Source organism: Natrix helvetica, assembly GCF_964273705.1.
Source record: "Natrix helvetica genome assembly, chromosome: 2".
In the NCBI taxonomy this organism is placed as follows: domain Eukaryota; kingdom Metazoa; phylum Chordata; class Lepidosauria; order Squamata; family Natricidae; genus Natrix; species Natrix helvetica.
In genome coordinates, this window is record NC_138552.1 from 193,341,864 (window position 1) to 193,358,730 (window position 16,867).

Below are 16,867 nucleotides of genomic sequence, written 5' to 3' on the forward strand. Positions count from 1 at the left end.
GTGGGCCCTCACTGATTCGACAAGACCTGCTGCAGGACCCAGCGGCCGAACACCATGTCAGAAGATACAAAAACATCCAGCCTGTAGTGCTGGATGAAGGGCGACGGGGAGGCCCACGTCACTGCCCTGCAGATGTCTTCTATAGGGGTCTGGGAGGCCCAGGCAGCCGAGGTGGCTGCGCTCTTGGTGGAGTGTGCTATGATTCCGGCCGGAACCGGCAAGTTTTGCACCTCGTAGGCGATGGCAATGGCCAGACCGATCCACCGGCTAATGGTGGACAGGGAAACCCTCTTTCCTAACGACGAGGGTTAGAATGACACAAACAGGGCCTCAGGCCTTCAGAACTCGCTGTCTGCCTTAAGTAGATCCCTATGGCACTTCTTACATCTAGGCGGTGCCACCTGTGCTCACTCTCCCTGGCCGGGTGTGGGCAGAAGTCCGGGAGAACCACCTCCTGGGCCCGGTGGAAGACAGTGTTTACCTTGGGCAGGAATGCCGGGTCCAGGCATAGCACTACCTTGTTGTTGTGAAACATTCATAGATCCTTCCTGGAGGAGAGAGCCCCCAGCTCTGATACTCGCCTAGCTGAGGTGATTGCAACCTTACAAGTGAGTAGCTTCCGGCTGACCGTCCGGAGTGGTTCAAAAGGCTTGGCCATAAGGGCCCGTAGCACCGTGGGAAGGTGCCACATAGGAAACCTGTGGACTGGTGGTGGATGAAGATGGGCTGCCCCCTTGAGGAACTTCTTAACTAAGGGCAAATGAGGTAGTGGAGTGGGGCCCTCCCCAGAGCACTGTGACCAGTGCCGACCCAGGCATCTGTGGATATCTCCGCCCAGGCATCTGCGAACAGAGCTATACGGCCGCCAATGGGTGACGTCACGGACGACCTACTTGCCCCAGTAGAAGGGGCAACCATTCCCCCCTCGAAAGGGCCGTTTGCCCTGAGGCTGGAAGCGGGATCTATCCCAATTGAATCCCCTGTCGGATGGCCTATCCACCCTGCCCGCCAGGTACCTGCTCTGGTGGGTTTCCTGTTCTTGTGGTCGCTGTGCTGACTTGCAATAATAGGACGTGGTCCTCTGCTCCACCTTCTTGGTCGATGTCGGAAGCACCTTCTTCTTGTTCTTATCCTCCACCAGGATGGGGTCAAGGGAAGTCCCGAAGAGGGAATCCCCCCCCCATGTAGGCCGCTGTCACTAGTTGCTACTTTGCCTTGTCCACCTGCCAGCCCCGGTGCCACAGGAGGCGACACGACGTGAAGGATGATGCCATAGCCTGGAAGCAAACTTCATGGCATTTAAGGTTGCGTCAGCCAAAAATTGAGCGACCACCACTAAATTGTTGATATCCTGGTGTAGGCGGTGGAATACGCGTCTGAATCTGCTACAACCAAAGGATGGCCGTATTCCTCCGGTGGAATACGCGTCTGAATCTGCTACATCCAAAGGATGGCTGTATGGTTGAAAAATGAGGCGGAAGCCGCCGCCTTAATGGCCCAAGCCGACGACTGGAAGGTCTTCCTGAGGATCATCTCCACCTTCCTGTCTTCAGGTTGTCTGCCACATCTTGGGTACCAGCGAGGCTGGGGCAGCCAAGGCTACCACCGGTAGATCCACAGAGGGCATCTGCAATGCTTGGAGAAATCTGGTTCGATGTTATAGAACCGTCTGTCATTGCTGCCTGGGGTAAGAAAGGCCCGAGGTATCTCCCACTGCCGCAGTATGAGTTTTTACTCCCCAATATATTGACGCTGCTACCATGCAACCCTCACATTTTCCAGAGTTTTGTGAGATGTAGGAGAAAGTGTATGTAAGCCAAAAAAGCAAAGAAAAATCTGTGAAAGTCAAATTATTTTATAAGTGTTTTATAATAGTAGCCATTATTAAAGATAATGCTTTTTGCATAGTCTGAGTTGCAATTTTTACAATCATTATTCCCAGCTTTAGTAGAATTGTGCTTAGAACAAAAAACTACAAAAGATAGTTGAATACGGTTAATGGCACACACATTAGTTAACTACCAAATTGACGTAACTGTGAAAAGAACAGAATACTTTATGAGAGGATGCTAATCATAAGCAATAAGAAATAATGTACTGAAAAAAGCAAGTTCGTGTGAAGACACCTGAGTGATCCCCTTAGGTCTGCTTACACCTCATGCCTTGCACCAATTTCCCAACCCTCCAAAGCAGAGGAAGAGGCTACAGTGGAGAGGCTACAATGCAGTGGGAAGGAGGAATAACAAAAATGACCTCTCATTCCACTGATAAATAACTTCCATCAACAATGACTACTAATGATCCAATCAGTTACCAGTGATACTTCAGTCCTTCACAGAATGCAAGATGTTACCTATGGTTCTATTCCAGTGATTCATAAATAACAGAATAACAGAGTTGGAGGTTTTCTAGTACAATCCCCTGCTCAAGTAGGAAACCGTATACCATTTCAGACAAATGGTTGTCCAATTTCTTCTTAAAAATCTCCAGTGTTGAAGCACCCACAACTTCTAGAGGCAAGTTGTTCTACAGATTAGTTGTTCTCACTGCTGGGAAATTTCTCCTTCGTTCTAGATTGCTTCTCTCCTTGCTTAGTTTCATTCCATTGTTTCTTGTCCTGCCTTCAGATGCTTTGGAAAATAGGTTGACCCAATTATCATTTTTTGTTTTGTTTTGAATAATATCAGTACACAAACAAACACACAGAGAGGAGAGAGAGAGAGAGAGAGAGAGAGAGAGAGAGAGAGAGAGAGAGAGAGAGAGAGAGAGAGAGAACGAGAACTGTTTTAAACAAATGTCTTAAGTCACTGAAGTCCCAACTGGATCCTCAACTCACAAACAAGCAATGACATAGTACTCCATTATCCCAAATTACCCAAAATTACTGTTTATTTCCACACATAATGAGGGCTTCCTGTTGATATATGGGTCATGTGCCTTAGAGAAAGCAGAATCATTTTGAGGTGTAATTACCCCTAGTTTTATGAGCCACTGTCTACTGTCTGACATTATCTTCACCAAAACACACCCCTGAAGCGAGGTGAACAAGATTATCTGGAAAGTTGTTCTTGGTTTAATTCCAATCTTTTGGCAATTATACCCTCTTGATGCCCAGTATTAGCATCAAATGTAGAAAAGAGGTGGTAGGTATATTTCACACACATACTACCCAATTCACTTGTATACATATGGAAGCCTTCGATATATGACACTTAGAGGAAGCTGAATAATTTTTGGGCAGTTGTGGAAGGCTCAGTCTTAAAACATGTAAAAGCTGGTGTTTGTATATGGTATATTCAAGAAATTTACTGGGATAATTACTTACGAATTGGAAAATTATATTTATCAATAAGAACAGGTTGTTGAAAGCAAAGGGATGGTACTAATGATTGCATACCTCATTGCTTAAATGCATTGATGCCTTTGAAAATTAGCCGAAAGATTACTTTGACTTGATAATGAGTGTTTATCTGGTGAATGTAACCTTTTCTGGCATGCCTAAACATTGGCTTCCCTCTCTTCTCCAGCTATCCCTTTGTCTTATCTCCTCTCCAGACAGTTTTTCCTTTCCAGATTCATTTTTTCTTCAATCCAACTATAGATTCTTCTTAATCCATCTCTCATCTCTCTCCTCCCCCTTTTTTTCTGTTTGTACAGTTTCTGCTAGAAAAAGAAAGAGAGTTTTGCACGCAAGTCTATATATTTGTGTATTTCTGTGTGAGATTGTTTGGGTTTGTGGGACAGAATGGTAATTACATGCAAAAATGCAGACCCACTTTTTGTCAGTGGACTATTTTATTTTACAGCCAACTCTACTATTTTAACAGTAATAAACCTTAGCTCAAATGACTTGTCTTTCTGGGGCAAGTGGGCTTCTGACAAGTTTGTATTAAGGATGTTCAAAATGTATCAGAACATTCCATTTCCTTCTAGAACATACACTAGGGCCATAAGCTGAACCTTATTGGACTATGTCAGTGTCTCCTTTACTCAAAGTTGCATTGTCCCAAGCTACCATACAAACCTATGAAAAATAGGAGATTCCTGGCTCTCTCTTCAACATCTTTTTGATTTCCGATCCAATGGCTAACACATAATATCTGCATAGACACATGAAACTGTGTAAATGAATTGAGTGGATAGAAGAAATGACTAGGATTTATTACAGCTGGAGTAGCAACTTTAGTCTGACAAGGTGTAAGTTGGACATGCACATGATTTTTCTGCATTTATATATTTTCCTTTTATTCTTCCTTTTTCAAGGGTATGAAGCCTTACCTTCAGAGACATCTTCTTTTCTAATTAGTACAGTATTGCTCTTCTGCTGTCTATTTCTTTCTTGGCTGCTATTTTTTTTTAATGTAATAATTATTTTATTATTCATTGTCTTGGTCCTGAAATGGAAAAGTACATATAAATACTGCAAGCAGATGAATCACCCTGTGACAACACCATTAATAACTTGCATTCGTTAACTATAAACCTATAATTTTCTATATTATGTATGAATGATGTCAGACTTTCAAAAACATTGACAATGAAAGTGGGTAAGCTATTTGAAGATGACTTTGTTATAAAGCTATGCTTCATTTGTTTCCACTTCATTTTTTTTGTTATAACATATAATAAATAATGACATCTTGTTAATTATGTTCTAGAAACTATTGTAATATTAGTAAGACACGAGTTAGAAAGTAATAATAGTTTTGGAACTAGCAATGTCCCATAAATAAAGAATGGATATCTATTTTTAATCCACCCATAATAAAAGGAAGCAGAATATCCCCTTTCTGACAAGGAAGGGTAGGGATTTGCACCAAAGCTTTGTCCTTCTGTCCATTTAGGTGATGCTAATATTAATGTAGGATCTGTAGATTTGACATCTGAAGATAACAACTCCAGAGATCTATATAATGATTATTAAAAATGTTTAGCTCTTAAAGCAAGAGATTAATAACTGGAGTATTTAAAAAAACAAGGTAACAATTGGCTAGGTTTCTAGTTAAGAACACACAGCCTCCTAAGTTAATGAGAAAAGTATTGTTCGTTTGGGGGTTTTGAATGGGAGAAATAATGCAATGGACACATTCACCTATACAGAAGGTATGATTGCTCTCACTTATGATGGATACAGAGTTGAGGTTGCTATGTTATTAGGTCTCCTGCAAATAATTTGCTGCATAGACTTTTGTAAAGATGACCTTGTAGGCATAATAAATTGTTCTACTGATATGAAGCAGATGGTAATGTTTATGTCCAAGGTGGGATTTATACAAGGACTCAAATGTTTAATTGCATCAGGACTAGTGCAGTGTCACCAACTGAGTATTGGGAGTAGAAATGATTTATTGCCTATTAATCTACAGCAGGTTGGATATTCTAAAAGTGCTAGTTCACAAGAGGAATGGAATGCTGAGTGAGTAACTGTGCAGGTGTGATTATTTGCCAAACTATTCATTTCTGAGGAAAGCATATTTGTGATATATCAACATTTAGGGGAACACCAAGTTTCAGTTGCTTACAAATTTGCTGATATATTATCTATTTTTACTGGAATGTATGAAAAACAAACATCCTGAGTGGCACTAAAGGCAAAGAAAGGTGAAAGCATGATTTGATAAATGTTCAGTCAAGCCAACAAAGAGGCTGACCGGAGAAGGACATATATTTAAGCTATCTTTGTAAAGGGCACATCTTGGTACTCAAATCCAATAACAACTTAAGAGTTTTCAAGCAAAAATACATTGGCACCAGAGAATAAGTTCCTTCACTTTCTCATTCGTGTTTTGTTTTCTATATCATTTAGGCTTGTGTTTCTCAACCTTGGTGACTTTAAGATGGGTGGACTTCAACTCCCAGAATCAAAGCAATCCTGGCTGAGGAATTCTGGGACTTGAAGTCCACGCATCTTAAAGTCACCAAGGTTGAGAAACATTGATTTGGACATTTAAAAGCATAACACATCTCTGCCTATCAAGGAATATGTTAACAGTGAGAGAGGTGGAAATAAAGATGAACTCTACAAAACAATTTTGCATATTTGAATTCAAAATTCAAATAATGTTTGAACTTGCAAATAAAGGAGTTGTAGCATGAGGTAGTTCAGGCTTCCATTGCTGTTCTTGGAATTTTCTGCAACACAATTTTCTCTCAGAACACAACAGAGAAGGATTGATGACAGTAGACAGAAAACCATTCTTATTACTTGGAGAAAAAAAAAAACAATCTGCCCGTGCTTCAGGAGTACACGTTCTACTATGTACAGATCCAATGGATCAGTAACACTTGAAAAGCAGCTCCTGAGCCATCTGGTAGTAGACATTTGAAAAATAACAAGTTGTCCTCAAGTTAAGCTTTTTATCCTGACAGCAACTGTATAAACACACCCATGAATATACAGTATATTTCCTTCAGGATGTTATATGCACAGCTTTGTCTACCTCTTTGGGGAGACAAAAAAAGACTGGAAGCTGAAGAGACCAGTCGGGATTACATTAACCTACGCCTAAGAATGTCATACTCAAGGCGTGTGGGCCAGATCTGGCCCATGCGGTGTTTAGATCTGGCTCGCAGGGTCGCCCTGGAAACATTGAAGGACCAGCCAATGGTGCTTCTGCCAGCGAAAACAGAGCTTGGTAGGGCCGCATGCCCTGGTATCACTGGCAGAGGGTTGTAGGAGGCCATTACAGCCGAAAACGGAGCTCAGGAGCCCATTTTCACTGGCAAAGTGCTTGGGCCACCACAAGTGCCCCCGGCACAAGTAATGTCAAGCTGGCTATGCCCCCCCCCCCAGGTTAAACACAACCCTGATGCAGCCCTCAATGAAATCAAGTTTGACACCCCTGGCCTAAGGCAACTAATAAGTACCATTTTGATCCTATCCAGTAACAATCACTAGATTTTGCTACCCACATAATGGGTGCTGAAGGGTAACCCCTGTATATATTTTGAAGCTGTTATCCAACACTGTAGGAATAAGGAAGAAAATAGTATTTTAATGCCAGCATAGTTAATAATAAATTAACATACATGAATAGTGGATTGAAAATCTGAATAAACAGCTAAAGAATGTTTGGGTTCCTATTGTAAAGGAACAATAATTGTATTATATAATTATATAACTGTTAAATGTATATAATTTTATTTTTTATGGAAATATGGAATCAGCGAAGCCACACATAAGTTGATTTATACATTAGAATGGAAACCTTGACCAGAAACATGACTGGATTTCTTCTAAATATATAGCATACCTTGTAGCAAACACAATACAGATTAGTGGGACACTTAATTTTCATATTGGCTATTTTGCTTTGTTTTAGAAGTCACCTGAAATTGTTTTTAAAAGGGATGAATTAAGTGCAATTTTCTGAACAACTTAATTGAAGATCTTTATATGCCGATTAAGCAACTCAGTTGACCTCAAAAATTAAAACATTAACCTTTTCAACTGGACCTAATACAGCATGCAGTAGAAATGTGTTGGATTCAAATATGTTGGATTCATTCTTGTGAAAGAATGTAGATCTGGCTCTGGAAAGAGGACAATGAACTATTTAAGGAAGAAAAAATAGATGTGGCAGTTCTTAGAAAATAGAAATCATGAGCATAAAACACAAAACAACCCGTCCCTGATTAGTTTGTATAAGATAGGGAAGAAAGTAAATCTGACAGGCGTTCAGGATTCTATTTTTCCTCCCTAGAATCTAGAATAGAAGGGTTAAATATGGAAAGACATGTGAGTTGAATTATATTCATGAGATAAGATCAGCCAAAAAGATTAATGATATTGGGAAAATCAATTAAGTTGGTTATTTGTTTCTGGGTGGAATTGCAAAGACTTTGGATCTCTAATCGGTTAACTCTGTTGCAAAACTTGGTGGGGGGAGTGTTTCTTCATTCAGAAAATGATACAAATAATAATAAAATATATATACCATTATGTTCATTACCTTGACACTAGTTCTAGCAACAATTGCAGTAATACATTGTTTATTGTTAACCTGTGCTAATCCTGTATGTTCTTACACAAGTTAGTGAAGTGATGGTCTTGAATAATGTAGGCTATTTTCTTAAAATGGGATAGAAAACTTGATGCCATACAAATATCTTAGACTACCATTATGATAAATACCATGATGAAGTGTGAATGGAATCCAAAAGGTCTGAAAAACATCAGATTGTGTCCCCCTGTTCCAGACTATAAAAATAATGGAAATTGTCAATCTTTTAGTGATTACAGTATTGCTAAAACATAACAAGGGGAAGTTAGAATATAGCACTTCATTTGAAAAATTAGGAAAAAAATGGATGATTCAACTAATTTATGTGGAAAATCCTATTTATACTTGCTTAAGAATAACTTTCATCAAATTCAGTGGGACTTGTTTCTAAGTAGACATGTAGGAATGTGCTTTATAAGCATGTAGTTTTTGTATTATGTATTTCTGTACATTAATTAAGAAATGGGCAGGGCAGAGCTGCTACGGGTTCACCTGGGTTAGGGAGAACCTGTAGCTAATGTTACTGCTGGTTCAGAGAACCTCCAAATCCCACCCCTGGCTGGCCCCGCCCACCGCACGCCACCCCTGCCATCCCACCACGGCCCTCCCAGAAGTCTCCATGCGGCCCATTTTGGATGCAAGGTAAGTGCAGGGCCCATGCGGAGGCTCGGGGAGGGGGGAAAACGTGCCTCCCTCTGGAGCCTGGGGGAGGCAGTTTTCGCCCTCCCAAAGGCTCGAGAAAAGCCTGCAGAGCCTGGGGAAGATGAAAACGTCCCACCCTCTGCCATGGGGCAGGAGGCTGACTAGGCCACATCCACCATGACCATACCCACACAGCAACCGAGCAGAAAACCCATTGCTGAAATTTTTGAAGCCCACCCCTGGAAATGGGATGTTACCAAGCATTGTGTTCTGATCTAACATGCAATGGTTAGTAGACTGGTTAAATATTCCTGTAAGTCATGTTCTAATTGTTGTCTAATACTGTGTGCATTTTCATGCACGCTCCATAACAGATGACTGATGTACAAATACTGCTGTGTCTGGAGATCTATATAAATACTTAGATTTGAGACTAAAGAGATGGAAATGTATCTATTGGGACTAATTTTAGATGTTCAATGTCAGCAAAGATTCCGCTAATTTATGAGAGCACTCCATTAGACCGCTGGAAAATTACTGTAATTTGATCCCGTGCCTTGGTTTCACTCTGCTATATGTAGGGCTGTCATGGCCACAGCCTAGGGCCAAGGACTATCTTTCATTCAAGAGAAAATATTTCAGTATGACAGCAGCTAACATGACAGTATTGTTTTATGTTTCCCTGTAAAGCAAGCATCACACACACTGGCTACTGCAATCAACAATTCTGTAAATAACCAAAGCAGCAACAACAGCAGATGGCAAGAAACTGCCATCTTGACTTCACTTGTGGGAGTTGATGATTGTGGTATCCTTGTCAGAGGTGCTTGTTTGAAGTGTGAGCAGCTCATTTCCATTTGGATTGATCATGAAAAGAATATTAAAATGCTACAAATTAGTGCCTGAGTTTGCTTGTTTTCCTTTTCCCTTTCCTGACAGTTTTCCTCCCATAGCTTTTCTTTATAGACCATAAAATGGGATTATCTTGTTTTCATTTGTTTGTAAAATCATACTGGCAGTGTTTTTGGCTTGAACTTTTAGAAAAAAGTTCCTTAAGGGACAGTAGTCAGGGTAACTGGAGTTTTGTACTAATAAACGTGTTAGCACCCACAAATATCTTTACAAAGAGTTATAAAGAGTTAATTGTTAAAAATTGTCCTCTATTCCTGAATCCACACCCCTATGTTATCTAAATCTCTTTGCATTTGTTAACGTTGGCCATTTCGCTGAAGATGAGAATGCACGTTCCTCCCAAAAAAACTGAATTAATCTAAGGACAGCAACTATTTTTATTGTGGTTGCTTGCACAATCAGTCAAATGTTCAGACTGGAGTTGGCATTTTTATCCACCTATCAAGTTCTTCCTAAGGACCTGGGATGGGCAGATGTGGTTGTTTGATGGTGTTAAAGGTACTGTCGCAGGATGTAAGCAGTTTCAAGCAAAGCTGCCTTTTGAAATTAACTGATAGTGATTCTGCCGGTGTTGATGGTGTTCGAGTGATGTTTCGGCTAGTTGGGGATGCAATTAATTAATCCAAGGTGCTGTAATACTACAAAGTAAAATCCAGAACAGTGTTAGGTTATTTGCTGATCCTATTTCTAGTTTCTCAGTTCTTTTCCATCATAATAATTTTAAGTACTGTATTTTTCGGAGTATAAAATGCACCAAGATTTTGAAGAGGCAAATTAAAATAAAAAAGTTTTTTGCATTCTGCAAACCTCCCCAAAACAGCCTGTTTTTTTGCAAAAATGGGCCAGTTTTTTGCTAAAATGGCCCATTTATTGTCAAAAAAAAGGGCATGCATAGTCTTTAGGAGGCTTATAGACTGCTCTTGGGGGCTGGGGCGGGGCAAAATTGAGCAAAAAACCGGCCTGCTTTTTGTCATTTCTGTCCTTCTCTGAACACTCTAAAGACTATGCACGGCCATTTTGGTGAAGGGGCAGGGTTTTGGAAGGCAAAAAATGCTGTATTCAGTGTATAAGACACAACCAGATTTTCAGCCTCTTTTTTGAGGGAAAAAGGTGCATCTTATACTCTGAAAAATACGGTACTTAAAACAGTTAGTGCAACATTTACTAGTTCCATTTTGATTGGTTTGCAAATCAACTAAGTTACAAAAAAAAGTGAAGAGGTATCTAGATTTTTTTAAAAAAAAACAATTACATTCTCTATTTCTAATTTAAAACAAGCACCAAAACAACTTATATAGGATCTCAATAAATGGAGAGAAAATAGTCCTGACACTTCCAGCTGCCCTTTCAGGTCTGTCTCTCTTGACACACAACCCCATCAATCAGTTCCTTCTGCTCCTGGACATTGGAAAGCTAAAGATAGGATCCCCCCTTGGAAAATGAAGCCGTTTCTATTATGAAATACCTGGTTTACTTTAAGAGACACATTTCTAGAGACTAGAGCACTGTATTCTTATATATAGCATATTGTACTTCAGTTTGTCCCTAACATTCCTGGAGAAAGCATTCTTCTCTTCCCCCACCCTCACCCCCATGCACCACAAACAGTGGTGGGATTCAAATAATTTAACAATCGGTTCTCTGCCCTAATGACCAGCTGGGTAGGCGGGGCTTCATGGTCATGTGCTGGGTGGGTGTGGCCAACTCAACATCACTCACGTCGATGGGCGCTTCGCCTTAGCTGTTACAATGTAATACAGATTAACCGGAAAGGCAGTTTCTGTAAACAGGGCAATAAAGATTAGACTAGAAACAACACCAGAATGTTTCCTTCCTGCCTTTCTTACAGGATCAGACCTCTAATGTGGGAAAAAACCAAAATGAGATTTCTTCTGACAACTGGTTCTCCAAACTGCTTAGAAAATTAACAAATAGGTGCGAACTGGCTGAATCCCACTACTGTCTGCAAATGTTAGGAAATTCCATCCTTTACTTTCATTCATGCTTTAGCTATAAAGTAGCCCTCTTGCCTTCTTCCTGTCTTCCTGACAAGTTCAGAAGGCTTCTGGAAACCCCAACAGAGGCCCTCAGGCTTTTATATTGGATAAACACAACAAACTCTGGGCAAAAGAATTAATCGACACAAGTTTGACAGCAGGGTTCAAAACAAGGATAAAATAATACAAGAGCACTTTAACTTCCGAGGATACTGTTTTGCATATCTCAAAATGACCGTTTTGAAGGGGGGGAAGAGTTTGGTATAATTAACTGCTGAAATACACAATTAACAAGTCTCCAAAGATTTCAACAAACACAATAGCACAATAACACAATTAACCTACTGCAATTCTTAGTAAGATATTATAATCTACCTTGCATATAACCTTGTTGGTATAACTAACTGGTCTTTCTCCCCACCTCTGGCCTCATCCCAATTTAAATCCTATGTTAGTTTAGCTACTCCATGCATCTGATTAAATGAGCTGTAACTTGTGAAAGCTTATGCCTTTTAGTAACACGCGTTAGTCAGGTATGCTTCCAGTTTTATTAATTTTGGCTGACATAGACTAACTCATCTCTCTTCCTGTCTAACGAAACAGTTGAAAAGAGCTTCTTGATTAGCAAAAAAGATTATCTGATAGTAAAAACATTTTATTATAGATAAGTCAACTATATTATAAAATAGTGATAACTGTGTCTCTTGATATTGCTTTGAAACAAAACTTTCTGCAGTATTTTCAAATTCTAGGGAGGACTTGTTTTTAATTTTTAGAAAGTTCCTCTGAATAGTATTTTTTTTTAACTGGAAAAACAATGTAAAAATGACAAAGAAACTCAAATATGTAGTTACAGAAAGTCACTGGATATTTCTCTTTGTTGTGTTCATGAATGCTTTTAAAAATACTGTAAGTAGAAAGTGACGATAAAGGGGGAAACAGGAAATAGGCTTTGGGATAGAGTTTCAGCACTGATGTGCTGAGACATGCTCTTCTTCTACCAAGGAAAAGTACATTTTGATTTTCAAAAGAGAAGTTACTTTTTTCTCTTAAACAAGTAACTTCTCTTTTGAAAACCAAGATTGGTTTCCATTTGGCCACCAGATTATTGAAGCTGAGACTCTTGGTGTTTTTCAGGAGATGTTGCTATGAGGAAAGACGTCAGAGATGACTGATGTTGAGCCTGTAGTCACAGATTTTGCTGCATCCGGACGGGCAGGGCGCCGAAATGCCTTACCAGACATTCTGGGTTCTTCTGCCGGAGCTGGAACGTCCGAACTGCCACACAAATTAGCAGAACTCTCAATGTCAGACGGTAATACTTTTGAGACTCAAAAGCTACTTTTTACTCTTTGAATAACTTTAAGAAATGTTCTTCATCAAGGCATCATATTACTAAGTAATTTTCTAAGGAGCTTTCCAACTTCATATGAAGTTCCATAAGCCAAGAAGCTGCCTTGTTTGGAATGTCACCACAATAACAGGTAGCACACCACTTTTCAGTTGTTACATAATGTATACATGCTATGTTTTCTTTCATCAGCTGCACATGTTCTTTGAATTTGGTGGGTATCTAATATTACAGTGAGCAAATATTGTGAAAAGTTCTTCTAAACTCCAGATGTTTTTACTGAGTCCTTCTTTGTAGAGCTAATACTTTCTCATGTTCACATCTCTTTAATTTAAGGAGCTGAAGGAGGAGAAGCATCATCCTCTGATGCCACTATGGAAAACCAAGAGATGGAAGGAAAAAGAATGGATTCCTAATGTTTATAAAATGTTCGGTTTGGGTGATTACCTACGAACTTCACTGCCAGAGTGTCCAAGACTCTGAAATATGTAATATCTGTAACTGGCTAATATGAATATGGCATGTTGAAAAATTAGTTATGTTTTCAAATTCATCAAGAAGCAATTTATTTATTTATAAATCATAGCCAGTATCTGCAGAAAAAAAAGAGAAGTCCAATGTAATCAGCTGATTATTGCAAATAACCCAATACAATGACAAACTTCATTAATAACTTGGGGTCTTTTCTGATAATAAAATATAGATATCATGTTTGGTTTGAGCTTAGAATATATTTGTACATACATACATGTGCACGCACACAAACACACATTTTATACATAGAATAGTACACAAAATCACATATCAAAGTCAGTAAATTCCAGGCCCAGAGTATAACAACTTTATATGTAAGATTCACCATACAAAAAAATCTGCGAATTTAGACTGAGTACAATTCTGAATAAACCACACAACAAATATTTAAAAACATAGGGCATTGCTAAATAGTGGAAGAATTGTCTAGTGCTCTTCGTGGTTAAGGAAGTCAGGAGAAATTCTCTTAAGTTCAACAATATAGTAAAAAGAGCATCCAATTCTAAACTATAACAGATAACATAATTAATGAAGATTGCTGTCTTGTACCAGAAGGTATCCATATTTATCATACAATTAGATTCCATATAGGACTCATATATGATCCCATATAGCCGTGATGGTGAACCTGTGCCACAGGTGGCATGCGGAGCCCTCTCTGCAGGCACGCGAGCTATCACCCAGCTCAGCTCCACCGCGTATGTGCGCACACTTTCTGCCGGCCAGTGATTTTCAGGTCTCTGCTGTGCATGTGGCAGGCGTGCTTGCATGCGGTGGGGGGGCATGCATGCAGGTGTGTCGGGTACGGAGGTGCATGCGCAGGGGTCACGGGGGTTTGTGTGGGGTGGCGGGGTCCTGCATGCATGCATGGGGAGGTGCATTGCATTGTAGGTGTGGGCAGGTACAAGGGCTTGATAGCATGTACGCGCACATTTTCAGCATGCAAGGATAAAACAGTTAGCCATCACTGTCATATAGGAACAAGCTGATGGATACTGAAGATATAACTGGAGGAATATGGATGAATGTTTGAGACAGGACAAATCATCTCCTGCTCACCTCCCCCCACCCAGAAAGTCCATCTTACTTCCCATTGTAACAATTGCTCTAGTTCTGCACAATGATCTCTAAAGCCTCTGCTCTTCACACTTTAAAGTAACATTTCTCTGTCTCCCTGGATACCAAAGTTTAATTTTCCAAGAAGCCAAGACCTAGAGTATTTTTCGACACAGCACGAAGCTTGATTTTGAAAGAAAAAGGAAATGCATCTGGAGATTAGCTCCACAAAACCTTTTTCAAATCTGAACTCGACTGAGAAATGTACAGAAGTTCACGACATTCAAAAATGCCTTTTTTGCTCCTTCAAAATGTCAAGATGAACCAAGATCACCTAGGATTTCGAAGTCCCTTAGAATGCATTTGCTATTTTGCTTTCTTAAAACTGGCTTTTCTGGTGAAGTCAAAATTCTGTTCGTTAGAATTTTTAAAACGAATCCTTAACGACTGCAGTTGTTTTTAAATTGCATTTCAGCACAAGGAATGAAATAGATTATCCTTACATTTAGAAAAATGCTTTCTATCTGTCAGGCTTTCACAAGATCTAAGAAGATAAACTTTTTGCTTCAGTCACGGTGTGGATTCATCGGCTTATAGCTGATCCTGTTATGATTGTTAAAGCATTTTCTTCCTGATACATTTCATCTGTTCCAAAAGATTGATCCATATTTTATAATAAAGATTGTATTGTTTAAAATACAGTATGTGTATATCATTTGCACAAGAATTCTATGACCCAATTGTATGTGTTTTTGCCGCATGGAAAATCAGTTAAGTATGCTCCAGATTAGAGCATAATCATTGAGATCGAACTGGGAACAGGATCATTATTTTAAATTTCAATTTGTCATGCTTGATTAAATTCTAAATATATTCATGTGTCTCCTCTTTCAATAGAATTAGTTTAGACCCCAAACAACATATTTTGTATTGAAGTACAGTAATAACTTTATTGGCTACCTGGGCTCAATGAACCACAATTGTAACATGGGCATACGACTCTTTGGACCAAATATATTAGACCACGTGCACCATACTAATATTAGTATTAAGATTTGTCTTTGTTGACTAAGACAGTGTGCCTTGTGCTATTCTGATACTTTTCTAAGATCACACTTCCAAAGGAATGAATCCTCTACAATTTATCTCAACACATCAAATACCAGCTATTTTTTTCCTATTTATTTTCTAAAACAAAATAGTCAAATTATTGGATACCAAATTAATCATGCAACATTTTTAGTCCTGTTGCTTTCGGATTTTAGGTTGAACCTAAACATAAGGTACAATAAAATGATAGGGTTGAACTTTCTCTTTATAATCAATAGGTGGCACTCTACACCCATTTGAAATAAATGGCAACCATGCCATTGTGCAATAGCACAAATACATTTCATCAGTAATGATTGTGACTGAGGCTAGCTAATTTTCAAGGAACTAAACCTTGGATATACGCAGACTTGTCAAAGTGCATTCCTTCATGCTGCATTCTTTCTGAACAGTACTTTCCACCACAGTGTTGTAATAAATGTATAGTATCAAAATGCATATAAATTCCTGAGTTCTATCCAGCAGTTTTCCCTTATGCCAATACGTCGCAAATGTATCAGGATCAGAATTACCAGCAGCTAATGCTTTTTATATTTAAATAGATAACTTCCAAGAACAACTGACCATAACGTGCGATTTCCAACTTTTAGCAAATATGAAATACAAATATTCTAAAGAAGAGTAAGAAAGTGCATGTTCTGAGACTGTTGAAAGAGAGAGAGAGAGAAAGTAAAAGAACGGTTAAATAGGAATTAACACTATATTTTATTGTTTTCTCCTACCTCCAAGCAAATAAATAAACAGGAAAATACAGGCATTCATAGGAACGTAGTTTAGGCTGTAATAAGCATCAAAGTCTATGAAATTGTTGAGTGCAAACAAAGCCACAGTTAGCAAATAAAGAGTCTGTGTTATGTATGCCATAAGTATTTTCGACATGAGCACTCTAGATACTGGCAGTTGTGTCTGGATTTGATGGAGAGGATCTATGAAAGAAAGCAAATTAAGGTTTATTAAACCTGGTAGTATAATTGTGTATCATTTTAGTGCCAAGGACAGATAAAAATGAGTTTGTGCCACATGCCCAAATATTTTGGATGTTTTGCAGCAGATCTTAATTGGCCTCTACTAATAGGGGATTAGCCACCATTCCACAGGAAGAATGCCAATTGCAAATGAGTGTATCAAATATTGGATTCAGCCTTCTAAGATGAGAGTCCTGGGCCCAAATCTCTAAAAAGAGAACTGGAAAGTTGAACCACTTGGCTAAAGGCAAGATCTTCACCAACTGGACTTGAGAGAGGCATATTACCGCATACGAA

General features: G+C 39.2%; 1 protein-coding gene across 3 annotated transcripts in view; it reads left to right on the forward strand.

Annotated features, from left to right (window-relative positions):
* PKIB (cAMP-dependent protein kinase inhibitor beta) overlaps positions 1-14,267 on the forward strand; it is a 44,997-nt gene extending 30,730 nt beyond the window's left edge. For all 3 annotated transcript variants that reach the window (XM_081944842.1, XM_081944843.1, XM_081944841.1), the window contains exons 2-3: positions 12,692-12,869; positions 13,242-14,267. In XM_081944842.1, coding sequence (XP_081800968.1) covers positions 12,722-12,869; positions 13,242-13,321 — 228 coding nt within the window. In that variant the 5' untranslated portion in view covers positions 12,692-12,721 and the 3' untranslated portion in view covers positions 13,322-14,267. The remainder of the gene's footprint in view (positions 1-12,691; positions 12,870-13,241) is intronic.
* The last annotated feature ends 2,600 nt before the right edge of the window (positions 14,268-16,867 follow it).